The sequence below is a fragment of the Procambarus clarkii genome, chromosome 49 (genome assembly GCF_040958095.1).
Source record: "Procambarus clarkii isolate CNS0578487 chromosome 49, FALCON_Pclarkii_2.0, whole genome shotgun sequence".
Lineage (NCBI taxonomy): Eukaryota > Metazoa > Arthropoda > Malacostraca > Decapoda > Cambaridae > Procambarus > Procambarus clarkii.
This window is the reverse complement of record NC_091198.1, coordinates 20,063,408-20,090,308: the sequence shown is the minus strand read 5'-3', so window position 1 is coordinate 20,090,308 and position 26,901 is coordinate 20,063,408. Positions and strand designations below refer to the sequence as shown.

General features: G+C 43.4%; 1 protein-coding gene across 1 annotated transcript; it reads right to left on the bottom strand.

Moving 5' to 3' along the window:
• Positions 1–37: 37 nt before the first annotated feature.
• Positions 38–26,901, bottom strand: LOC123763186 (beta-hexosaminidase subunit beta). The gene is given in 14 exon segments (XM_045750200.2): positions 38–443; positions 1,461–1,621; positions 1,623–1,663; positions 3,095–3,293; positions 3,545–3,718; positions 5,711–5,791; positions 6,748–6,845; positions 7,506–7,644; positions 10,305–10,412; positions 10,971–11,075; positions 16,761–16,912; positions 19,699–19,835; positions 20,601–20,743; positions 26,695–26,901. Coding segments are annotated over 9 exon segments (1,254 nt in total). The 5' UTR covers positions 10,401–10,412; positions 10,971–11,075; positions 16,761–16,912; positions 19,699–19,835; positions 20,601–20,743; positions 26,695–26,901; the 3' UTR covers positions 38–178.

The following is a 26,901-nucleotide window of genomic DNA, read 5'->3' as shown; positions in this document are numbered from 1 at the left end:
AATGCACATGACAAGAAGTCAGTAAAAGTTTACTTTCATAACGCACCGGCAGCTTCGACTCTTGAGACAGCTTCACCTGCTTCATTAACGGTAACATGTGCAAGTGTTGCTGTTGGGGTCATTTGTGTAGTGGGCGCAACTTGCAGATTGCTGCTGAGACCCCTCAGGAACACCTTGATTATCTGTATGCTGCTGGCCTGCTCCTGGGAGAGGTGGGAGCAGTGGCTCTAGTTGGTGTGGGGGAGGTGGTGGTAGATGTGGTAGTTGTAGATGTGGTAGTTGTAGATGTAGTAGAGGGTGTTGTGGTGGTGGGAGGTGGAGTAGTTGTGGTGGTGGTGGTAGTGGTAGTTGTGGTGGGAGGAGGAGTGGACATCACCACATCTTGAGGCACTTCCCACTCACCACAGTACCCATTTAAGATGGGCTGTGCAGGAACACCTCGTCTGAAATATAATACAAAGTACAGTATTGCAAATATACCATTTGAGAGTAGACATATATATACAGCTGTATTAAATACTTTTTGCTATTCAATACAGTATAATGATCTATACAATTTTCTATATGGTAGCTATGTAAATACTGTACTGTATTCAGTATTTACAGTACTATAGTGTCTAATTTTCTTGTACAAATTTCATGTTAGATTAATCAAATCCATTTTGATTACAAATATTTTTTCTTAGTTAAGACAATTGGCACTAGAATTTAATTTTGTATACACGAGAGCCAATCCTGTATCCCTGGGTGAAGTGCAGGCTTCTCTCTGATTGGCTCTCACGCTTTGTCCAATGAGATTTGATTCTGTGGCATATTGCACTTGATTGCAATGAAAACCACATGACTTCACCATCAAAGCTTCTAAAAAGATTCCTGAATCTGCTATTTTAATATAAATGAATAAAGAAAACATAATAAATTTACATTTAAGCTTCAAATCACATAATACTACCCTAATTCAGTAGATGGTAATTAAATCTATAGTGTTCTGTATGATACAGGGAATGTATCACTGTCTCTTTGGTTTTGCCCCTGCTTGTCATTATAGATAAATGAGGTTAGTCCTGCCTGACTGAGTGAAGGGACTATGTTCACTCCTCCATCTACTATCAGGAGAAACTCTTTCACCCATAAGGTAATAAACCCATGGAGTCACCTACCTGCCAAATCCATAAATTCTAAATAAAAAGGGTTTTCAGTAATAATGGAGGAACCTTTGAAAAGCCACCAATTTCTTCTTCCCATTTACACCTCTAGAGATGATGGTCACAGGTTAACTCAAGTAATCATTACATCAAGTTTTCAAAAGAAAATTATAAATAGTTACATTCCAAGAATATTCATGATGAAAACTGGCTTTTGATATACAGGTACACATTTTCTATCTGAAGCTCCTAATAATCACCAACAATATCAAAATTCCTATGGAACTCTAGAGAGCTTGAACCACCGACTCCTACCTGAGCATCCTACAGCGATGCTGGTCAAGTCTGTATGCAGCGGTATCAACAGAGGGTGCTTCTTTGAGCGGGAGAGACCACAAGCGCTCTGCTGCTGCCGAAGCCCGTGGCCAAAGGCGAGGCATAAGGTTGGTTGCATCTACATATTCCCCCCACATGGCTGCCTTCCCCACCCAGTACGAGGGACTTCTGTTCAGCTGTGCCTGAGGGTAAGACAAAAAGAAGTTACACACTTGCTTACTTGACATTTAAACTACAGTACTTGTCATTACTTCCTGCTTAATATCATTGAATTTATTTGCTTTTAGTTGTTACCCCCCTGCATGTTTGCATAACACACACAACTTTTGAATGTTCTTTTTTTATGAAATATATTTTTATAACTTATATTGGCATAGGGATCTAGTAAGTCCACTACCATGTGAAACAATTGGCCTCACATTCGATGCAATAATATTGTGAGGGGGGTGGGGGGGATGGAGGCCACGTCTTCCCAAATTCCTTCTTACAGTGACAAAACTGACACTAAATCAGGGGGTATAATCCTACCAAGGTCCCATAAATAACAGTTGGTCAAGTTTAATGAATAGATAATAGACTAATGAAAAGAGAATCTCAAGTAAATTTTGGGGGGTAGAAGCAGAAGAGAAAGGCCAAAACCCAGTGTTGAATGTGATGAAACACTTCTTCCTGGAGGAGCGTCAGTGGCTCCCTGAAGCTATCTTGTTGAGAATGCTCCATACTAAAAGGTCAAATCAGTTGAAAAAGTTCTGTTTAGCCTTCTGGATAATGATATTAGCATATTGGCTCATTTCCTGTGCTGATTTTAGGCTTGAGGACTTTGGTGTTCTGCCAGGGTTTCAGTAGCTCAGTAGTTAGTCTATGTTCCTGTTCCCAGTTGGTCATGTGTTGCTTTGGACCGTGTCTCCCAGCCTGGGTTCTCCTCTTCATCATAATGCCTGCTGCCATAGTGCTTCTTTCTAGTAGATTCTGTTTTTGTTCTCTGTAGATAGTTAGCTTCAGGGAGCCATAAACGATGAGATGTAAGCATCCTAAGCACACACAATCACACACTCAGACCTTGACAAAGCACTCAGGAGAGTACAAAAGACTTGGTGTAAATTCCTTACATAAATTTCACAAATACACAAGTGTGGGGTTTTATCCTATGTTATTATGTCTGTGAGAAGACATTACCTAATTGGTTTAATGTTTTAATGCACCAAGTGTACTATTTTCATATCTTGAATTATATTCTGAAGAGATGGAGCTTGTGCTTGAGCAGAGAGTCAAGCCTGGGAATGACCAGCCAATAACTGGGAACATTTTGTAACTGGTTAATAAATGTTGTGTTTCATCATAATTTAGTTACTGATGAGCAAGTGGTTATGAGTGAAGTACATTTATGCATTATGCATAAATGTACTTTATGCATTACTTGCAAATGATAATGTTTGAGCTTTTCTAAAAAAAAAAAAAAAAAGTTTCTCCCCCTTCCAGTATTTAAAACACATGATACAAATAGATTTTGCTAGGCAATGAAATGGGACTTGAACGCTCATCCCTGGACTTCCCATTTTATATATTTAGAGGTAACATACAATCAATGCAAATTTCCCAGTTCATGGTCTAACCTTCGAAATCAGTGGGGTCACAGTTGTAGAAGTTTTTCCAGTCCTGGCCGTAGGTGATGAAATTGATGTACCAGCAGGAGGAGAGAATGACCTGATGACCTGCCGCTGTCAGGTCATGCACATAGTCGCGCCATCCTCGCATCTTAGATGGTGAGAGAGATACATCCTTCCACACCTGAACTACACTTGTGTTGGCCATCTGAGGAAATGAACAGGGAACTAAAACATCTGTAGCAAGTTTTAACTTGATTTAACAAGTTGATATCATAAATAACATTTTTGAGTCAAATAATTTCAAGCATAAAATTTATAAACCATTATAAAACACACAAAGGAAGGTTAAAAGACTAACATATAATTTTATTATTTAAATAAATTAAGAAATAAATATAGGTGACAAAATGATCTCAATATACAAACAAGATGGCAACTATAATTCTAGCGTCATACTTGTATGCCCCGCTCAGCTGGATCTTGCCAAGTGACATAGTTGATGGGTGTCAGGTCAGCTAGTTCAAGGACCTTCTCAACGTAGTGTTTCTCTACCTGCCGGACCTCCGTATAATTGTTACGAGTCATGAAGGCTTGTACAACTGGGGAGCTTGACCAGCAGGGCAGGAAGACCTGTGGGACAATATTAAACTGTACAATGCCTTTAACATCACAGCGAAACAAAATACAAAACTATTCTGAGAACTATAATAATAATAATACTAGAAAACATGCTAACTTGTACTCCATATCTCTTAACTCACTCCTTACAGGCTGGGGACACTCATCAGGGATGTGGCTATGAAAGAAAAGCCTTCAAAACTGTCCTACTTTACTCATTAAAACTCATCTTACTGTTAACTTGTCTCATTCTCATGGGACAAGTTCCAGTTCTCATGATTGTCCCTTCAGGAGCTATTCCTTCACGTGATTCTGTGTTGTTCCCTTACAAGGTGCTTCGGCGTCTTCCCATCACACAAGCTCCTTATATCTATGCCTATTTAAACTGTCCTTTGCAATCCATTCGTCTTTCATCATCTACAAATGTAAATTATTATAAAACCTTAACCCACCCTGTGGCCTCGCTCATCATGATTTGATTTAAATCTTCTATATACTGTACTTCTTTACTGCTTATTCCTTCCAAATTGTTACAATGGCCTGCATTGCCCAGAGAATTAGTTGTAAAATTCTGAGTTTTAGTTACATGTCCACGGATTATTCGCATGCATAAAGTTGCTTCAAACAAAGATCTGATGATAAACACCAAATGGAGAGTAACTTTATTGAAGATAATATTTTTGCCTTTAAGTACTAAATATTCTTCAGTAATATTGACTACCTGCTTGGTGTTTCTGTGCATCAATCTGTAAGTTGTGATCTATTCAACAAATTGACTGACTGACCCTCTAACTGAAAAAGAATCAGAGATTAACAAAATATAATATTTAATAACACTACAGGCAAATTTGCGAAAAAAAGCTGAAAACGCTGAAAAATACCTTGATAAAAATTTAAATAATTAATGATAGCTGCTGATAAGAATATCTTGTATTTTAGTATTGAATACAGTTTATGCACCTCACATTGAAGGATTAACACGACCACAGCAGCACTCCACTGGTGTTGTGGAGTGCATCATAAGACATGATGTACAGTGCTCCTTGCTTGTACAAGACAGCATACATGTCAACAAACTTCTGCCACCTAGTCCTGTTCATAACAATTCTTGCGCGCAGTCCACACGTAATACAATTTTATCTCATGCTTATTACCATACCTACCAGTTTTCTTGGGTTTTGTCTCCTCCTGATATCAAATTCACTAATACATTCACCAGTCTATTACCAACCATTCAGTCAGCATGGCCAAACTAAGAATATTCTCTTCAACTTTACAATTTACTAACTATTGTACTGCACTACATTCCTTTCCCAAGACAATTTCATTCTTAATTGTATCAATTAATCTATCATTTCTAATGATGTAATTCTTGATTTTGAATGTTTATGCCACACAAACACCTCATACGTGTATATTGCTTTAGGGTTGGGATTTCCTTGTCTTCATGCAAGCCCCTCTGTCACATATCTTCATATTATCTTCTACCTAACCAAAGGTTTCATTGTATTAATTTTATTTTCAGCTTTACTTGCACAAATTTCCCTTTTGTCTGGCATATGTCCCAGGTGTTGTAACTGATTAGCCACTTGTAGTTCTTTTTTCTGCCCACTATTTTCATACACAGAGCTTCCATTCTCCCTCCATCATAACTTTACTCTCGTTCAAACTGACTTTCAGCTGTTTCATGCTCTCCTGGTTCATATCATCTGACAAACCCAAAATGCTGTGCATATTAGTTGCTTTAGGCATAGTATGTACAGCTCTATCTAGAAATCCAACATTATGTTTGTAACTCATCTTGTATGTATGTACTTTTACCTGAATATTTATTTATTATATATGCCCCTTTTCATACTCCTGTACGTGCTTGTAATAAATACTGAGATACATTGATATGACGATAAAACTAATATTTTACAATAACTGATGATATGTAAAGGAATACAGTATACTGTACATCAACAGTTGTTGATGGAAGGTTTTAGAAGGCGGGTGGCTCACCTCGTCAAGTCCTAAGTGGATGTAACCATCAACAAAGGTGTGTTTCAAGTCCACCATGAAGGCCTTGAGGAAATCATACACCTGTGCACAATGAAAGCATATAAAGTTAACAAAAATGCAAGGGGAAACAAATATACAGTAATAATAATAACTAATTTATGACACTTCATACATCAATATCAATATGTAGACCATGAAAAATAATAAGAGAGAGTTTGTGTAAACTTCCTTATGAGTTGTATTAAACGGCAGCTCCCTCAAGTACGACCATACAGTGTGTGCAATAAGGCTGGGTGACATATACCACGGACATTCGTGGGACTCAACATATTTTATAACTGGTTTGCCCTCTTGTTACTCCTACCAAAGTTACAATTTTATTGAATCTAAATACCTACTCACAATATGAATTATTATACAACGTTATTATTTATACATGAAACAAATAACATAACAACATGGCTACGTGCGCTAGAAACACACTTAACTGGCTGAATCTCGCCATTAATCTTGGAGCTACGTGAAATTTTCAAATATCATGTAGCTTCAGGATTATAATGAGCTTATGGAGTCACCTGATAAGGTTAATAAATTCACCTGATAAGGTTAATAAATTCACCTGATAAGGTTAATAAATTCACCTGATAAGGTTAATAAATTCACCCCATAAATGATCATTAGATGTAAACCCATAAGAATGCATTCCACTTTAAAACTCTTGTTTATTACAAGTGCTCGTTAAATAAGCACTGACTACCAACTGGGCTGCTTGGTCACCCCACCAGCTGCCACCAAGTGGCACCATCAAATCCACTACAAACCATCCTCCTGTTTAAATAGTACTTACAGAAACGATGTGGACCATTGTACATATATTGATTTAATGAACAATTAGATAGTAGAATTTGGTGCTACATTACTGAATTTGGACAAATTCAGGTTCTCGTAAGCAGCATGATAGGGAAACTTGCATTCACCCGAGGGGTTGGTAGGGTCAAGGTTCTCGTAGGCAGTGTGGTAAGAAAACTTGCACTCACCTGAGGGTTGGTAGGGTCTAGGTTCTCGTAGGCAGCGTGGTAGGGAAACTTGGGGGTACCAGGTGTCTGGCCATCACCATAACATGGTGTTAACAGATCTGGGGGATAAAAGCATCTTATCAGTCCTAATTATCTTTCAAAATTCATAAAAAAATTCAAATTTTTATTGAGGTAAAAATACATACATAGATGATGAGTTACAAACAATGTTGGATTTATAGATAGAGCTAGTACATACAATACCTAAAGCCCCTAATACGCATAGCGTTTCGGGCAACATATCTCTCATATTTCTCTCATTTCTTTAATATAATGTTGCATTTGCTGGTTCAGAATTTATTGATACTGTGTTTATAAAGCATGAAAATTATATTATGTGAGAGCTGTAGGGTAACTTGCCAGGTTGAATCTTTTAATCTAATATAATTCTTGATACTATATGAACAGTCTTTCACCAGTGAAGAGATTAACTAAGTGAAAGTACTATTACACCTACACTGGCTTCCTATTACAGCGCAGATGCTAGACTGTACCCAACAGGTAAATACAATTCAAATTCAGCTGCAATTCCAGCATGTGTGTGTTCAGTCTGAAATAATAAAGTATTTTGTCTAGCTTTACCATTACTAAATTTTGTTTGCAAACATTTGTTACCTGTCATTATTTAGAAATGAAAGTGTTCTAATGGCTTAAAAAACTCAGAAGAAATAAAAACAATAAGTATGAAATTAACAATAAATTTAAGTCAGTGTACTAACGTGGGAAGGCTTTGCCGAAGCCCTGGGTATGCCCTGGGGTGTCAAACTCTGGGATGACCCTGATGCCTCGATATCTCGCGTACTCTACAATGTCCATCACATCTCGCTGAGTGTACACATGTCTTGGTGTGTACGCACCCTACCAATTTCAGCGAAATGAGTTAAATTGGGATTAAAACAGAACAAAATATGAAAATACAAAAAATATAGGTGTACAGTATTAGGCATTTAAAGACCCAAGAACATATAGGATTGTAAAGCAAGAAAAACAAAAATAATGATGAATGTGAATGATAAAAAAAAAAAAGCATTGAATGTAATGAAATGCCATTTTCTGGGTGAGACCCCGGAGGCTCCCCGGAGCTTATCCAGGCTGATATGCTAATGTCGGACTTTGGCATCGGTCATGTTTATGGAGTTCTGTGGGCCTACCGGGGACCACGAGCCAGAACCTGGCTCCCTCAGAGAGGCATGGGGAGCAACGGCCTATAGGTACCCCTGTGTGTGGTTGGAAGCATTCTATGTCTGCCATCGACCAGGTCAGGCACCCAGAAAGGTAAGCATCCCAAAACAAACCCCTATTCTGGTGAAAATTTTGCTACCAAAAGCTAAAGCTAAACAAGTGGATAGAACTCCCCTAAAATTAACGAGCAACCGAGCATGACGTCACACGTCGCTGCGCCGCTGTCTGCGCAGCTCCCCCTCTCCCCGGGAGGGGGGGAAGAGGAAGCCCCAGACCCCCGCGCCGGCTATCCACCCTTCAGTTCTGAGGCTGGATGTCAAAACACACGAAAAAAAAGCCAACCGGAGGGAGAGAGGGATGCCGGGGAGCCTCTGGGTCTCACCCAGAAAATGACATTTCATTACATTCAACACTGGTTTTCTGGGGAGAGCCCTTATGGCTCCCCAGAGCTAACTACCCATAGAGGAAAAATTAGAGGAACTTACCCGGGAGGCAGTCGCTGCTCACTCCTCAACTCGAAGTCAAGACAACTGGCTGCAACCACTGACCTAACGCGACACAAGCCCGACAAGGCCCAGGAACGTTCACGAGATAACGAGCAACCAGGACCCTTTTCGACCACCAAAATCCCTGTGCCTGAATGTCAGCCCAGGACAGGTTGCCAAAAACGGCTGCAAGAGCAGCGAACTTGCAAACGTCATGGGCACGGGGATAGACCGCAGGCTGGCTAGCCTTAATAACCCTGCGGACGAAACCCCTGCACCGGAGGAGAACATGAAGCTCACCGACCCGACCCCAAGAGGCTAATGCTAACAGGAAAGAGAGCCTTCAAGAAACAATCCTGAACCGAAGGGGCCACAAGAAACCGAGGAGAAGAATGAAAAGAGAGCACTCTGTCCAAAGACCAGGACGGCACAGGTGGAGCATGAGCAGGCCGGAGGTGAAACAATGCACGAGACAGCTTGCGAAACAGGGCAGAAGTAAGCTTCGCCAGCACTGCACGATACGAGGCGACAGTGTTAGGCATAAGATGACGGTCCTGGAACAACCAAGAGAAAAAGGACAACACCACCCTAACAGAAAGCGAAGCACAACGACGAAGATGCAAAAAGAACTGGAAGAACCAACAGGAAACTTCATACTGCCGCCGAAACGAAGCCCGCAGGTGGGACACTAATAAGGAAGCCACCTGATCACCATAGAGATAATGATAAACTTGAGTCAAAAACACCATACGTGAAGACTTGAGGAGACGATTGAACCAGTCACGTAACATTCCAGTCCGATCTGCTAGAAGAGGCGGAGCCACGGGAAAACCTCCAGGTTTGGACATCAGGCAAGCAGCGCCTGAAACCACCGCTGGGCTGGCTACCAAGGGGCAAAGAGGATTACTCTCCCCTGATAAGTCTCCAAGCGAGTCATGACCTGGAGCAACAGCTGAACCAGGGGAAAGAGGTACAGGAACCCCCACCTTGACCAGTCCTGCCGAAAGGCATCGACCCCGACGGCCCCGCAATTGGGGAAAGGCGTTGCGACCACACTGACACGAAGAGGTCCACCTTGGGGACCGAATGTCTGGCAAAGCCAATGAAGGAGTCGGCGTCAATCGTCCATTCTGTGGAATGGGAAACGAAATGCGACAGGCCGTCGGCCAAGACGTTGGACACACCCCTCACGTAAACAGCCAGGAGAGCTAAACCCCGAGAACTCAGCAGACAAGTCACCCGAAGCAACCAGTGCCAAAGAGCCAAGGACCGCATCGAATCCCCCCCTCCCCCCCAGTTCAGGCAATGAACCACAGGGGAGTAGTCCGAATGGAGCCGGATCGTCAATCCGCAGTGACCCGAACCCTCCGAAGAGCAAACCACCGCTGCGAACTCCCGCACCGGTAATTACTATTCAAAATGCTCATCTCAATCTTACAATTTATCAACTTTTGCCTAACGGCTTTTGATAGCAATTTTTTTACGACACAGCAAAATCTATGGTAAACATATATGAAACTTGACTGAACATAATGCTTTCAGAACACTATATTGTATTGGAAGATGATAACACTCTGAATGTGAGCTCTGAGTAATTAGTAATGAAGCTAATGTACAATGGCTTTTTGGAACTGCATTCTAGTCAGACTGCTTAATGAATGCCGTCTTGTGGTAGAAGAGTTTGTGGGAAATAGAATCACACTGGGAAAAAGGGCATTGCAGAGCTCTTCAATTGTGTGAGGTTGAAAGATTTACAATGTAGGTGAAGTAGGACAAACCAAATCTCCTGAAGGAGGAACTACCCGAGAAAAAATAACTGTCAGAAGTAGGTGCGTGATACCACGGACTCACATGGAGGGTGAGGTTGGGGAAGATCCTAGACTCGTAGGGAAAACTCTGGTCATCAACAATGTGCCAGTGGAGAACATTGAGTTTGTTCCATGCCATGGAATCCAGAACCTGTAACAAAGTACACATTCTCAGTAATTGTTATTTAATTCTAAATAAAGCTTTTATCCCACTGAGTAAACCTACACTAATAAGAATTCTAAACTTTAGCCAAATAGATATAAATGATTATAAATCTAATATCTAAGAATTACATAAATACAAATTAATGCTGATATCATGTACTGTACTAAATTACAAATAATTTTGAATGGACAATATATGAAAATACAACATGAAAAATACACATCAAAATACAGTACCAGTATACAAAGAGACTATTTTACCTGAATTTACCTGAAGGCCACTATCTCTCCAGTGGTCTCGACAGGAGCATGGGAAGGGGGGAGGGGGTTATTTCTAGCAGTAATGACCATGTTACATCTACTGGAATCCCTAACATATCAAAGCCTTATATAACAAGAACAAGTGCTCTACTTTATAATACAAAGATAACTTTTATCTGTTAAAATATGCGAGACAGTTCCCGAGCTACAAACTACCTGATACATTTTACCATACCTGAGCATGCTAATGCCCTAGGAATTGTCTATAAGAGTTAGGACATACCTGAAGAAGGGTGCCTTTGGGAAGAAAATGCCTGGCAGTATCAAGGAGAAGCCCACGGTGGGGAAATCTTGGCACATCCTCCACATGTGTTGCATTCACTCGGTACTGGAAGCATGAGGAAATTACTGTACATAAATTTGCAAAAATGTAGCTAATATTGAGCTGATACTACATGGAATGAAAAGACACTTAAGATATACGAGATATATGAGAGGAATTGCAAATTATCTGTGAGAGGGAATTAAAAGATATGAAGACGTGGAAACATCATGGGAAAATTTCACAATTTTCACACAGGAAATTTTTCAGGCCAGGAAGAATTGCAGTGCTGCTTCTGCTGGCCTTGATGGTATCACTGAAGACAGGACACCACAAGTATAACGCTCATCCTTTAACTACACTTAGGTAATTACATGCCATCACAAGGGGGGGAATGGGGACCATACAATGTGTATAGTATATAGTTTTTGCTTGGGTATAATTTTCTAACAATTAGAAACAACTTGTCAAAAGTGAAATATCACCTGCTTATGTTATATAAACCTGAGCAATCTTTAATGCAGGTTTGAACAACAAAGGTTCACTTTGCCAACATTTTGGTGAATGGCTGCTTATGTTAACTTTATAAATTAGGTTTAGTTTCTCCGATGCATTTCAATTAGCATACAGTGAAGCAGTGATGACCTCTTGGCCATATCCTTATCTAACTCCAGCCATAAAGTGGGATTTTACAAGCTCAATTCATTATTTATAATTGTATCTTAAATCTTATATAAAACCAACGTTGAATGTAATGAAACGCCATTTTCTGGGCGAGTCCTGGAGGCTCCCCAGAGCTATCCAGGCTGAATGGATATGTTTAACTTTCTGGCATCAGTCAATGCATGGAGTTCTTGCCTACCGGGGACCACGAGCCAGAACCTGGCCCCCTCTAGAGAGGCACGAGGAGCAACGGCCTATAGAAAACCCCTGTGGTTGGGAGCATTTTATGTCTGCCATCGACCGGGATAGGCACCCAGAAAAGTAGACGACCCAAAACAAACCCCTATTCTGGTAAAACTATTGCTACCTAAAGCCGAACAAGTGGACAGAATTCCCTAAACGAAAATTAGCAAACAAGCATGATGTCATCATGTTGCCGTGCCGCTGTCTGCGCAATCCCCCCCTCCCCGGGAGGGGAAAGGGAGAGCCCCAGACCCATCCTCCAACAACCCAACCTTCAGTTCTTAAGCTGGATGTCAAAAAAATGCGAAAAACACTACCGACCAGAGGGAAGGAGGGATGCCGGGGAGCCTCCCAGACTCACCCAGAAAATGGCATTTCATTACATTCAATGCTGATTTTCTGGCAGGAGCGCCGTCAGCTCCCTGGAGCTAACTACCCCACAGATAAGAAAAAGAGGGACTTACCCGGGAGGTGGTCTGTCGTCACTCCTCAACGTGAAGTCGAGACAATTGGCTGCAATTGCCGACCAAATGCAATGCAGGCCCTACCTGGCCCAGGAACATTTACCAGGTAGCGAGCTGCCAGGACCCTGTTCAACCTCCATAAACCCCGCACCCAAATGTCAACCCAAGACATGTTGCCAAAGACGGCACCCAAACCCGCAAACTTACGCATGTCGTGGGCACGGGGATAAACCGCAAGCTGGCTAGGCTTAATAACCCTGCAGACAACCTGAGAGACCTGAGCTCGGGAAAAGGGAAGAAGGGAAACCTGGTCAACCCAAAGCACATCCTCGGCCACCAAAGCTGTGGCGAGCAAATACTGTAATGGAGGAGAGCCGCAACCGGACACAACACATGATGCACCCCTGGCCTCATCAACCAAGCATCAACAACCCAAGGCCCCCTCCGAAACGCAGCCGTTTCATTCTTCACCAGAAAAGAAGGAGATGGCTGCAATCAAACAAAACGACCACCAGGACCGAGAAAGTAGAAACCTCTGCGCCGGAGGAGAGCATGAAGCTCCCTGACCCGACCCTCAGAGGCCAATGCCAACAGGAAAAAGAGCCTTAGAAAAACAATCCCGAATGGAAGGGGACACAACAAACTGAGGAGAAGAAAGAAATGAGAGCACAAGGTCCAAAGACTAGGGCGGCTCAGGAGGCACATGAGCAGGCTGGAGGTGAAACAACATCTGAGACACCTTGTGGAACGGGGCAGAAGTAACATCAACACCGAAAGCAAGCTGAAGCGGCTCCGCCAGCGCCGCACGATATGAGGCGACATTATTAGGCATAAGATGACGGTCCTGAAACAACCAAGAGGGGAAGGACAGAACAACCCTATCAGAGACCGAAGAATACCTACGCAGTGATAGGAAGAACCAGAAGGACCGCCAGGAAACTTCATACTGTCGCCGAGACGAAGCACACAGGTGAAAGACCAACAACGAAGTCACCTGCACACCATACAAGTGATGATAAACTCGAGTTAAAAACATCAGACGTGAAGACTCAAGGAGAAGACTAAACCAGCCTCGTACCAGGCTGGACTGATCTGCTGAAAGAGGCAGAGTCGTGGGAAGACCCTCGGGTTCAGACACCGAGCAAGCAGCGGCTGAAACCAAGGCTGGGCCAGCCACCAAGGAGCCAGAAGGACAACTCTTCCCTGGTCAGTCTCCAAGCGAGCTAGGACCTGGAGCAACAGCTGAACCGGGGGAAAGAGGTACAGGTAACCCCACCTCGCCCAGTCCAGCCGAAAGGCATCAACCCCGACAGCCTCGCAGTCAAGGAAGGGCGCCACGGAAACTGGGAGATGCCTCGACCACGCCGACGCGAAGAGATCCACGTCCGGAGTCCCAAACGTCTGGCACAGCCAACTGAAAGAGTCGGCGTTGACCATCCATTCCATGGAAAGGGGAAGGAAATGAGACTGGCTGTCTGCCAGGACGTTGGACACTCCCCGGATGTGAACCATCAGGAGAGCCAAACCCCGAGAACTCAGCAGACGAGTCACCCGAAGCGACCAGCCCCAAAGAGCCAAGGACCACATAGAACCCCCTCGGTTCAGACACTGAACCACCGGGGAGCAGTCCAAATGGAGCCGGATTGTCGATCTGAGAGCGACTCGAACCCTCCGGAGCGACTTCCACACCGAACTACCTGACCGTGCTGTGAGCCCGACGGAAGAACGGATCCCACCGCCCCTGGCCGGCCTGGTGAGCACTGGTCACAAAGCCCTAGCCAAGAGATGATGCGTCTGTGAACACATTGAACAAGGGCTCGGGTAGGCGCCAAGGCATTGAAGCCTGAAAAACCCGAAGGAGGAAGCCGGCGACGCAGCAACTGACGTAAAGCCTCCAGAGGCCGAACCCAACGATCGCGAGAGAGGCGGAAGGGCCATCCCCGAAGGAACCAGAACAGCCGGCGAAGCCACACCTGACCCAGCAGAATGGACCATCATGGCAAACCAGACTCCAGCCAAGACCGAACCTGAGAGGGAACCAGATGGGATTTCCTCCAGTTCACCAAGAACTCGAACCCGGAGAGCTGGGAAAGCACCAAATCCCTGGCGAGCAGACACGCAGACTGGCTGGGAGTCCATTCCAGCCAGTCATCAATGTAGGCCAGAACCCGAACACCTAACAGATGAAGATGGGCCACCACGACCCGAGTAAGGCGTGTGAAAACGCGAGGCGCAGATTCAACCCGAAGGGAAGACAAAGAAAGCAGTGACTTTATGCCCCACAGCAAAACCGAGCCAGTCCCTGAACCTCGGATGAACTGGGATGTGCCAATACGCATCCTTGAGGTCCAGGAACACCATCCAAGCGCCCGGCTCCAACAGAATATGGACCTGGGACAGAGTAGTCATCCTGAAGGAGGGGGCAATAAACCCAGGGGTTCAGACGGGACAAGTCCAGAATGAACCGGAGGTCCATGCAGTCCCGTTTCGGAACCAGAAACAAGTGGAAAACCCACCTGAGTTTTGTTGTTCATCCGGTTCACTGCCCACCCCCCTGGGGGGTGGGGGGCAGTGAACCGGATAAACAACAGAGGGGAAAGAACTAGGAGAGGCGGACGGAACCTGAGCCGAAGCGACTCCCACCCTCAAGTCCAGGTCCCTATAAGCAAAACGGGGCAGTCTCTGGGCATCCGGGGCCACAACCAACCGAGCATGTTGCAGCAACCTAAATCTAGCATGCAACGCCTTCCTTACCTGCCTGCACCCGCATATCATTATCAGTGGCTTGGGTGAACTGGAGTATGTACAGACAACACACGTAGCACAACTCTGCGTCAAAAGACTCACAGACCCAACAGGCAGCATAGCGGAGGCACAACCGGTGAGTGTTACCCTGAGACAAAGGAACAGAGCAACCTTCAAACTCGCAAGATGCAAGGGGAACCCTCGGGACTCCATCAGACCACGTAGCCCTGTGGGGTTTCCCAGAGCCCTTAGCCTTGGTAACACGCTAAGGGAAGCCCAGGCAGGGTACTGCGAACCGGCGCCCAAGTCTACCAAACAAACTTCTAAAGCTAAACTCCCGGGATGTGTTCACTCACGGGGGCCAAGTGAGGAGTACCACCAAAAGTAGAAAATATAGATAATATATACACTCCTAGTACAGCAAAGAGGATCAAGGCAGAACCCCCCCCCCCCCCCCACCAGGCAGAAAACAAAAACAAAAGAAAAACCCTGCAAGAGGGCAACGTACCTAGGCAGAACAGAGTCGGCCGCTGTTACAGGTGAAAACTAGCTGTGCAGTATCCCACGCCCCTGCCAGTGACTAAAACTACCCCTTACCCAGAGACAAGGGCAAGAAAAACCCCAGCTGACTCCAAGGGCGGCCAAGTACTGAGCAGTAAACTGCACAGCAGAGGCAGATCCCGAGGTGACTTGTGGAAGGTGGCCCCATGCCCCAAGGGCAGTACTTACAGGGCAGACTCCTGGCTCATGCACCACCTGAAAGAAACAGCCCACACCACAAGGCACAGAACTGAAACAAACACTGGAGCCAGAGGCACGACCGCATCAGACTCCCATCAGCCAAGAACTGGAAGTGGGATCACCGGAGGACAGGTCTGGGACTCCCCTTCCCTCTCTTGAGGGAGGGGGGTTTTGCACAGACAGCGGCGCGGCAATATGATGACGTTATGCTCGTTTGCTTAATTTTGTTTGGGGAGTTCTGTCCACTTGTTCGGCTTTTGGTAGCAATAGTTTTACCAGAATAGGGGTTTGTTTTGGGGTGCCTACCTTTCTGGGTGCTTATCCCGGTCGATGGCAGACATAGAATGCTCCCAACCACAGGGTGGTCTCTATAGGCCATTGCTCCACGTGCCTCTCTGGAGGGGGCCAGGTTCTGGCTCATGGTCCCCGGTAGGCAAGAACTCCATGCATTGACTGATGCCAGAAAGTTAAACATATCCATTCAGCCTGGATAGCTCCGGTGAGCCGATGAGGCTCTCCCCAGAAAACATGATTCTGAGGTATGGCATGTAGAGGAACTAAGGCAAATGAAAAAAAAAGAATTAAAAGGATTGAAGGTACAGATTGCAATACCCAGCCTGTCCTCTTGAGTTGTCACAACACTACAAAAATGATGTATTAAATTGGCTGAACGTAACTTAACCAGGACCCACAAATAGAAAACAGGACCGCCTGTCAATTTTGTGAGCTGTTGTGATTCACAGTACATCATATTTTGACGTTGAGGATTTTTATGTCAAAATATGATGTGTTTACAAAAGGACAGGTTGGTATACAACATTAAAATTCCTAAAGCGCTGTAGTCTATGCTTTATACAAAGATTGTACTTTGGATTAACATTACCCACATACTCACATGGTCTTCGGGTTCAACAATATGGACTAGCTGTGAGAAGGTCTCCAAGCCCCTAAGGACACCCCACACAGTGCGCGCCACCAAGCGGGCAGATCCCTGTAAATGTGATTCACTGGTTTCTGCTACTTCAGTCAGCTCTATGTCCAGTGTGTCTGTGGCAGGAGAAAAAGGGTCAGTCTACCGACCTACCCGACCTTAACCAATAACCCAACTAAATCAGTACTGCATGGTTGTACAATTTACCTAAAATAAAAACATCCTCATTATTCATAGCTTTTAACCTCATTTTTCGTATTTTTAACCTTAACACCTGCAACCTTCTAGTTACTCAAGCTGTTGCCCTAAACACTCACATACCTCCAGTTGCTCAAGTTCTCACAATTTTAACTGATATCCTGTACTTTTGAATGTCAACTTTGTAACATTCTTGCCCATATGATTCAGGCTGCCCACATTGTTCCCTTTCACTCCCACTGGTTATCATAAATGCAACAAAAATCATAAAAACTAATGTTACTCAATAATGCAGATAACCTACGGACGACCAAATTAAATACCAAGTGATTCCCTAAAGATGTAAGCAAAACTGGAATTGTTTATTTTGAGATTTTATGTTTCTGGGCAGACTTCCCTTTGTATCTTCTCAAGCTACACAACTGGAGTCCTCCAAACCCAGGTGCCATACCAGCTAATAAAACACTAGAGCCTAATGGACACCAGGACAAGAATCTGGCCTTCCATAATTAAGGCACAGGGGTGTATGGGGAATACAAAATCACCACATAACTGAAAGAAACCCAAACGGTAGACTATACTAAATCTAGCAAATGCTTGGCAGCACTTGCAATCGAGATTCAAGTTATGTCCACACATTGTATAGATCCAACGGCTAGTTAGTTTCTTTTTCCACCAGATGGCAGTCCCAAATGCCATCCCACTCCCTTATGCCACTATTGAGTGGGCTACATTCTAGTCCTGGTCTCCAGTAGGTGTTCATGACTCATTAATAGTCTGGTGTGATACATAGCTGGGTTTGGAAGATTCCAGGTGGGTAGCTCGGCAAGATGCAGAGGAGACGCGTCAGAAAAAATTATTTTATTATATTCACAGATTTTCTGCACTATTTAATTGTATTTTAGCCTATTGTGATTTTGTTGTACTGCATTCACAAAGACCAAACATCACTTTTCTATTGTACTTACAGTATACCCATTTTATTGCTGCTTAAAACAAATTTAAGAATCTTCATAGGTCACTTGCTAAATAAGGAGTAGGTGACCTCTTATCTCTTTTGTATATAGCAGCCTGTCCTGTATATTGTGCATTCTATGTACTATTACTCTATGAAGAGAATTACCGGTATTCTTCTCTTCCTGTAATTGTCTACCTGGTTAAAATGAGCGCAAGTATCTTTGATTCTAGATATAACCAATAATGAGATATATATTAAAGCTAAAGATGTCATTCTATGTATTATAATGGCCAAGTTTCTTGAAGACATGAGATGATGACATGTTTAGTGAAAATAAGCACAGAGCTGTCCTGGCCAATTGTGGAAGCTGAGAAAGTACATATAAACATAAAGTGCTTTGTGAGCAAGACACTTGGTTTCTCCTTCAGGCCAATTCCTGTTAGATTCTTGGACAACATTATGCAGTCAGGGAAGGTCGACATTCGTACTAGTGCAGCATGGTACATTTCAAGCAATCCCTACAGGTATGATGCAAGCATAAGGCGCAGTAAAACCCTTGTGGATAACTGAACTTCACATCCCTATCTAGCAGCCAAGAAAAAGAAACATTAGTCTAGTACAAGACATCATGGTACAAAGATTCAGGGAGAAGGACATTAGATATCCAATAAATGTGGACTGCTGTGCCAAATAGAAACTGATAAACTAAAATAGAGGCCATCGTTAGATTCCCACACCACAATGGTAGAGATAAGGATCATTCTTCCCCAGTCGAGACATTATACCACCAGTGCACACACTGAATGCAGACAGAGCCAAGCCTCATGGGGTGTGTGATAGCTCTGTATAAGTTGCACTGTCACCAATTCCAGAATGTTAATATGAGAACAACTTTTGGAGACCAGTGCCCTTACCCTGTATGGTGATGGCTAGAAACAAAGCCTGTGCCCTTTCCAGTCATGACAGGCCAAAAAGACAACCTAATGCTAAGGAGAGCCATGAGGGGAACAAAAGACCAAAACAGGACAAGCTCCAAGACAACACCTGTGAAAGCCAAGTCATGGGTAACCCACTTTACATGTGGGTTCCACTTACCAACTTACTGGCTCCCATCAAATGTAAGAGCTTGATCATTCATACTCCAGTAACCCAACTCTCTGATTAATCGAAATGAATTCATAATCCAGTTTCTTTTACTTTTTTGACATTATAACCTGAATAGGAATTTGAGATAAAAGGTTATACAGTACAGTACTGTACTGACCAAGAAGCCTGACCAAACTCAAATTCGAGTTTGTGTGCTTGACTTTTCAACTCTAAAAGAAATTGGGGCTACCTATTGGGTGCAAGTTGAATTTGTTAATTTTTCGACATTCCTGATAAAAAAGTTGGCCAACTCTAATAGAAGTGGGCCACAAATGATGCAGATTATTAAGTGCAGACAGTACTGCCACCTGGTGGCAGTCTGAGGTAGCAGCCAGACAGGCCAACTAGCAATTGACAAAAACACTGCCTGGTGGTCTATGTGATGCCAAAGCTAGATTTTGTATTCTCCAGTGCCTTCCTTGTACCAGTATGACCGGAAGAAATGGTTGAAAAGATTCATGCTGTGTTGGTGCATTATATCGACCTGTCCTAACTATACATGATGCTATCCTATGTGCCAGTAGAATCTTGGCAATGGGAGCAACCGAGTGGAATAGCTTAGAAAAGAATAGAAAATCATTTAAGACTGGCAGTACTGACAGGACTCATAGTCAGGGTGGAGGTTGAGGTGAGGCGTGTGGTCACAACCAGATATGACTGACACATTGAGGAAGGCCAATAGAGTCAACCCAGGATCAGCTGTTGCATCAGGATCTATCAGCACCAGATTCTGATACCTGTTGAAAAGGAAGACAAGATCATATAACCATACATAAATCAACAACTAGTTGGGTGTTTTCTTCAGGTTCAAAAGATACTGTACTGATTTAACATCATAGTGTAAAAACTATGGTGATCATATTAATCTTGGAAAGCGATCACCATTTTCTGATAATTGTGTGGAAGTTACACATTTTAGAGTAGCTCCTAAGTTTTAATGTAGAAGATAAAACAGGTTCATATTTAAATATTTAAATGCAAGTTCTGATACCTAACATGAGGGAATCAAGTAACAAAATGTTTAAAACATACCAGGAAATGAGGCAGAGGGGAAACAAATGAAGAGTAGTGGGCATTAGTGTTGCCTAATGGATGGCAACAAAAAGAACAGCCCAAATGTTCATCATAACACCTTTATCTTAGCAAGCCACCGTGAACAAATTCTTATATTGTACTTGAAACCCATTGAGTTTGACTCCAGCATTTCAATTTATTTTCTAACATAGGCAAGAAATAATGGCAAGTGTAGAAGTAATGTAACTTAACTTAGCAAAAAGTAAACCACACTGCCTTGGCCAAAGAATGAATGTATGACTATGATATTAATGTCCCAGTGATCTATGTGCTAATCTTGACAATTACGAGATTCAAAACAAATTCAGAGGAATACTTTGTTACATATTAGATCTCGAACAAATACTGAACACATAAAACACAACAAAGATATATGGACTTGATTACTGAACAATTTCACAGAAAAAAGAAGTTGAATAGCAGGCTACCTGTGTAATGCGGCATCAATGACGTCACATCCAGTGAGGTCGGATGAGATGATGAATGTTGAGGGGTCAATGGTGAGCTGGTCTGGAGAGGATGACCACAGGCGGGGTAGCGGCCATGGTGACCCTGGTGGTGCTTCCTCTCCCTTAAAAGATTACATTAGGTTAGGTCATGAATTTATTTTAAGGAAAATTTGTCTGCAGAAAACACACAACTCATGGAGAGATACCCTATCAAAATGACAGTATAGTAATTAAAAAAGTCATATAAACATATAGACAATTGAAAAATTAGATGTTAAAATAGCAACCAATGTTGGAGGAAGTAATTATCAAAACATCAATTAAAAACATAAATATACACATTTACTATACTGTATAGTACTGAGGTGAGGGATGGAGCTGATGGAGGACACCAGTACTTAGCTTGAGGAATTCCTTGTAACTATTTTGATCCTAATGCAATAAATCTAACTCATTTAAGAAAGGGGTAAAGGTTAAAAGAAATAAAGAGTTGACTAACTACAATCTAATAAGTATAATAACAACCTATTATCACCCTGTTAATTACTAATGATGATTGACTATCAATCTAATAATCTACAATCTAAGAGTGTCTACACCTACAAATGGGTTACTGGGATTATAATGCAATACTGACCAGGTTTAGGTCTTGTGTGTATAATTGTCCAGATGGATAAAGTTCTGTGAATAGGCTAGATGTGGCCTAATTTTTTTGACTGCAGATATTTAGCCAATGCTTTGACTAAACGTCATTGATGTTGAAAGGCACTTAGAGGGTGATATATTCTTGTTTCAAATTAATTCTGGCATCATGATGTTTGAAGTAGCAGAAGATTTTTTGTATCCTATACAGTACAGTACTTCCAAAGATAGTGATAATGATAATAATAATAAATAATTTACTTAAAAAAGAAAAAAATATTATACAGTGGTTAAACACAGTGGTTATTATTATTATATATATATATATATATATATATATATATATATATATATATATATATATATATATATATATATATATATATATATATATATATATATATATATATATATATATATATACACATACACATACATACACATACATACACATACATACACATACATACACATACATACATACATACGTACATACCACATACATATACAAGAGCTGTCACATTCTTGTACAGCCACTAGTACGCATGGCGTTTTGGGCAAGTCATTAATCGTAAGTTCCCTGGAATACGACCCCCGCGAAGAATCGTTTAACAACCAAGTACTCATTTTACTGTTGAGTTAAACAGAGGCTACAGTTAAGGATTTGCGCCCAGTAAATCCTCCCCGGCCAGGATACGAACCCAGGACAAAGTGCTCGCGAAATGCCAGGCGAGTGTCTTACCACTACGCCACGGAGACTGCTAACTGCTTATAATAATAATAATGATTCACTTTTGTCCAGGGCAGTTATCCTATGTAAATATATGTATATATATACTCATTAGGCTTATATCGAGAACCTCCCTAGGGTCAAACTACTTATCCTCCCAAGGGTGCAACCTCATAAAAAGCTGACTAACTCCTGGGTACATACTTACTTATAAGTGAATAGGTGCATTACGTGATAGGAAACGCGCCCAACCATTTCTATCCTGCCCTGGATTCAAACCCGGAATTTCCTATTGCGAGTCGAAAACGAACTCGACTGTACTACAGAGACATTATTTTATTTATTATGGACCCCATACCCATCTTGTGGGCGGTAGTGGAAAGGATTACAGAGGCACATAATGGACCTTAAGAGAGATGTTCAGTTGTCTCTGCAGCATGGCAGTGGATACAAAGTTCATTTATGTCTGTTCTGTAATTTAACTGTGTAATGTTAGTTTGATGTGTTCCAGCCTAGTCTGATCATTATATGTCAACCCAGAAAATCTATTTAGGTACTGTTGTGTTGATTTAGGGCGACGACGATCGTGGAGTACTGTACTTGTTTACAAACATTGTCCACGGGGCGGCTACACACACGCTATCATTTCTATCCACAGAAGACGGACACATTCCATGACAAACTAAAGAAGACAAACTAAGTAAGAATCAGTGGCTCAGAATCGCTATACAGGTACTTAATAATTATATTTCGGGAGGATGAGCTACGGCTATTAAATTCCTTCTGTCTCTCAACCCTTAATCGACTGGTATATAGATTCCAGAGCTCAAGAGTCCCCATGGTGTAGTGGTAAGACACTCGTTTAGCGAGCGCTTTGTCCTGGGTTCGTATCCTGGCCGGGGAGGATTTAGTGGGCGCCAATCCTTAACTGTAGCAGCTGTTTACCCTTAAGTAAAATAGGTATAAGGTTGTTAAATGATTTGACGGGTTGTATTCCGGGGAATATTAGGATTAAGGACTTGCCCGAAACGCCATGCGTGCTAGTGGCTGTACAAGAATGTAAGAACTCTTGTAAATAAAAAAAGTGTGTTTCATTTCACCTTGTACCTCTACTCAGAAATTACTAACACGAAAGTTAGGCAACTATTGCTGGCAGCATCCCGGGGAAGGTCATCTAGCTAGGGGGGGGGACTTCAATATGCTTAACAGGGTTCCTATCAGCGACTGTGGCAGTCCACATGGTGAACTATTTAAAACTGTGAATGCAGTTTGCCCACCCAACCACTTGGGCTGGACGGTAGAGCGACGATCTCGCTTCATGCAGGTCGGCGTTCAATCCCCGACCGTCCAAGTGGTTGGGCACCATTCCTTTCCTGCCCCGTCCCATCCCAAATCCTTATCCTGACCCCTTCCAAGTGCTATATAGTCGTAATGGCTTGGCGCTTTCCCTTGACAACTCCATCCTCCACAGCACTTAATTTCATTTGTTCTCCGTCCTGCCACTGATATCTCCCCCCCCCTAAAATCTCTGTAGTTCATTTGGGTACTTATAGTTTCCTTTTGTGTCCCTTTGTGTACTTTCCTTGCTAAATAGCCTGTCCTTGTCTGCCCTGTTTATTCCCTTTGGTATTTTGTATTTAATTGATTCTTGTGTGGTGATCATTTACCTGAATTTATCCGAGGGCAGCTGCACTCTAGTGGCCTTGATGAGGACAGGAAGCCGGCGGCTTGTCATAAGTCCCCCCCCCATTGATCCTCAACCCGTCCTCACACTAGGCTGGTTAAAGCAGTGGACATCCTCCCCAGACATATTCATTAATTTTAACATACTGTGTATCAAAAATTGGTTTGTTCTCATATAAATTAAAATTCATATATATAAAATTGTTATGTATAGTTAGGCGAAGGTTAGGCTAGGTGTTTAGGTTCTGTTGGCGAATATTTGTATTTGAAGTACGTGGGTGAAGCAATTTTAGAATTGTCATTCGAACAGAGGTCGTGAGCGAAGCACTTGTTCCTGAAGTATTCGTATGTCATTCAGTTGTGAGACGTGTGTAAACCGTTTTTCGTTCATAAAGAGGGTGGGGTTTGGCGGCTGGATTAACGAGCTTGGATCTATGTATGCGAGGACGGGCTGTTTGTCCTGACGATTGAGTCAAGCTGGACTTTAAAGTTCAGCAGAGTTTTGGCATTTACGGTTTCGACAGGTCGGTGGTTTCATGCGTTTATAACACTGTGGGTGCAGCCCGTCCTCCAAAGACCCAAAACTGATTCCATGCACCCCTCCAAACCCCCAGCTGTTTATGAATGAAAAACAGTTTACACACGACTCACAACTGATTTAGTTTGAACACTTCCGGAACAAGTGCTTCAATGACGAATTTTGTTCGAACCACAACACTAAATGCTGCACTCACGTAATACAAATAATCGCCAACAGAACCTAAACACCTAACCTATGCCTCCATGTGCACAAAATGCTATTATAATATTAATTTATATTTGTTAAAATTCCCGTTTTGACTGAACAGCATGTAAAAATTTATGAATGCGTCTGTGGGGGTCGACCGCTGGATGGAATGGACTTGAGTCGAGGCCGGGTTGGAGGGTGAAAAAGCATCTCCTGTTCTCAGTCCAACATTGTGGCTTGTTGAGCTTCAACCCGTTACTCCTTCTTGACCAGACCACACACTAGAAGGTGAAGGGACGACGACGTTTCGGTCCGTCCTGGACCATTCTCAATCGACTTGAGAATGGTCCAGGACGGACCGAAACGTCGTCGTCCCTTCACCTTCTAGTGTGTGGTCTAATCAACATACTTTTAGCCACGTTATTGTGACTCATCGCCTCCATACCGTTACTCCATGTTTGTCATCTGACCTTGTGAAGAAATTATCTGGATCAACACCCTCCAAATTGTTCAGTAATTTGAACGTTTCGATGAGATCAGCCTTGTCATGTCCTAGTTTGCATGTGTTGTTAGCCCTGACGCCCTCAACCTGTCCTGGTAGGAGTTGACTTAGTTATGGAATTATTTTTGTTGCCCGGTGTTGGCAAGGTAACCTCAATGTCTGGCTGCAATAATCCAGATGGGGGCGTACCAGATATTGATACAATTGGACGACTACCTTCTTTCCCTTAACGTCAAAGATACGCTTGATTATTCCTAGGGTTTAGATGGCTTTTCTTTACTGCCGGTCCCACTTGTTGTGCAACTTTCAGTGAATGATGGATTCAGACTCCAAGGTCCTTTTCGTCATCAATCTGCTGCAAGGTAATGCTGTTAATTTGGTAGTTGTGGCGTGGGTTGCTATGCCCCACATGCTGCATACTATCATGTCTCGTCTCACATGCTAAATCATGTCAAGTTTTTTCCACCAATTGATGTGAGTTTTAACTCCTTTAGTCTTTCATCGTAACTCATACCTCTCAGTCTTCTCTTTTAGAGGTACTCATTTACCCACTGTTGTACCTTCCCTGTCACTACACTTTCTTCATTTTGTGTTCCAGTCTTCTGTCGGGTACTGTCCCGAAAGCTTTCTGACTGTCCAAAAATGTGCAATCTGGCCACTGTTCTTTACAAACTATCATGATGGGGTTGTGTATTTGACCCAACCAACACGACAGGACTGTGACTCGTGCAGCGTGTGAGTGACTCGTGCAGGGTGTGAGTGACTCGTGCAGGGTGTGAGTGACTCGTACAGGGTGTGCGTGACTCGTGCAGGCTGTGAGCGACCCGTGCAGGGTGTGAGTGACCCGTGCAGGGTGTGAGTGACCCGTGCAGGGTGTGAGTGACCCGTGCAGGGTGTGAGTGACCCGTGCAGGGTGTGAGTGACCCGTGCAGGGTGTGAGTGACCCGTGCAGGGTGTGAGTGACCCGTGCAGGGTGTGAGTGACCCGTGCAGGGTGTGAGTGACCCGTGCAGGGTGTGAGTGACCTAGACAGTGACACAAGTGCCTCACACAATACTCACTCCCCCTCTCCCCCACACCCCAGCTACTTACTCCAAACTGCTCCCTCACCTCTCACCCATTCCCTCCTGCCCTCATTTCCCCTCAGCGTGAGTGACAGCTTCATCCTGCCTACCTCTCACCAGTAATTTCCCTCCCCCTTCCAACACTACCACAGCCTCCCCAACACTACCACACACACCTGCCACATCTGCCCTCAACACTACCACACCCACCTGCCCCAATAACTTCCTTATTAATGATGTCCATCGTGGCATCCTCTCCCACCGACGTCATGCACATCACTGGTGCGGCTTCTCTCCTGTATGACGGCCCACCACACCTCACCATCACGAGCCTCACCTTTCGTGTATCTCTGCAACATTCACACGCCCCCGGTGTCGTCCACACACACACACACACACACACACACACAACGGGCATCTTTCACACACATCAGGTATCTTCCTCACGCCTGCTCTAACATCCAGATATTCCTTGTAAGACACACCCAGGTGCTCTTACATCCATCTTTACCGTGTATACCACTCCCCCCTCGTCTTCTGGCACTATTTACACATCTACTCTCTCCTTACAAAGGATTCTGAGGAAGATGAAACCCCCCTTTGATTAGCCTTGAAGCTGTATGTGAGGCATCATGTCCTCTGTGGTCCCTCTGGTCCCCTACGTCGTTCGCCAAGGATCACTCAACCAACCCCCTAGCAAAAAACATTTCTTCGGTTGCGTCTTACCGGTAATGGAAGATTTTCTTCGACGTACACGAGCTTGGCGGAGGCGGACGGCCACACGGACAGGAGGGACAGGAGCAGCAGCAGCAGCCCCAGTTTCCCACACCACCAAAGGCACTCATGGTCGCAGGGGGGCCCACAAGGTGAACGGGTGTGGTGACGTAATACTTCCCTGACGTCAAAGAAGGACTTCCAGGGGCCTGCCAGTAG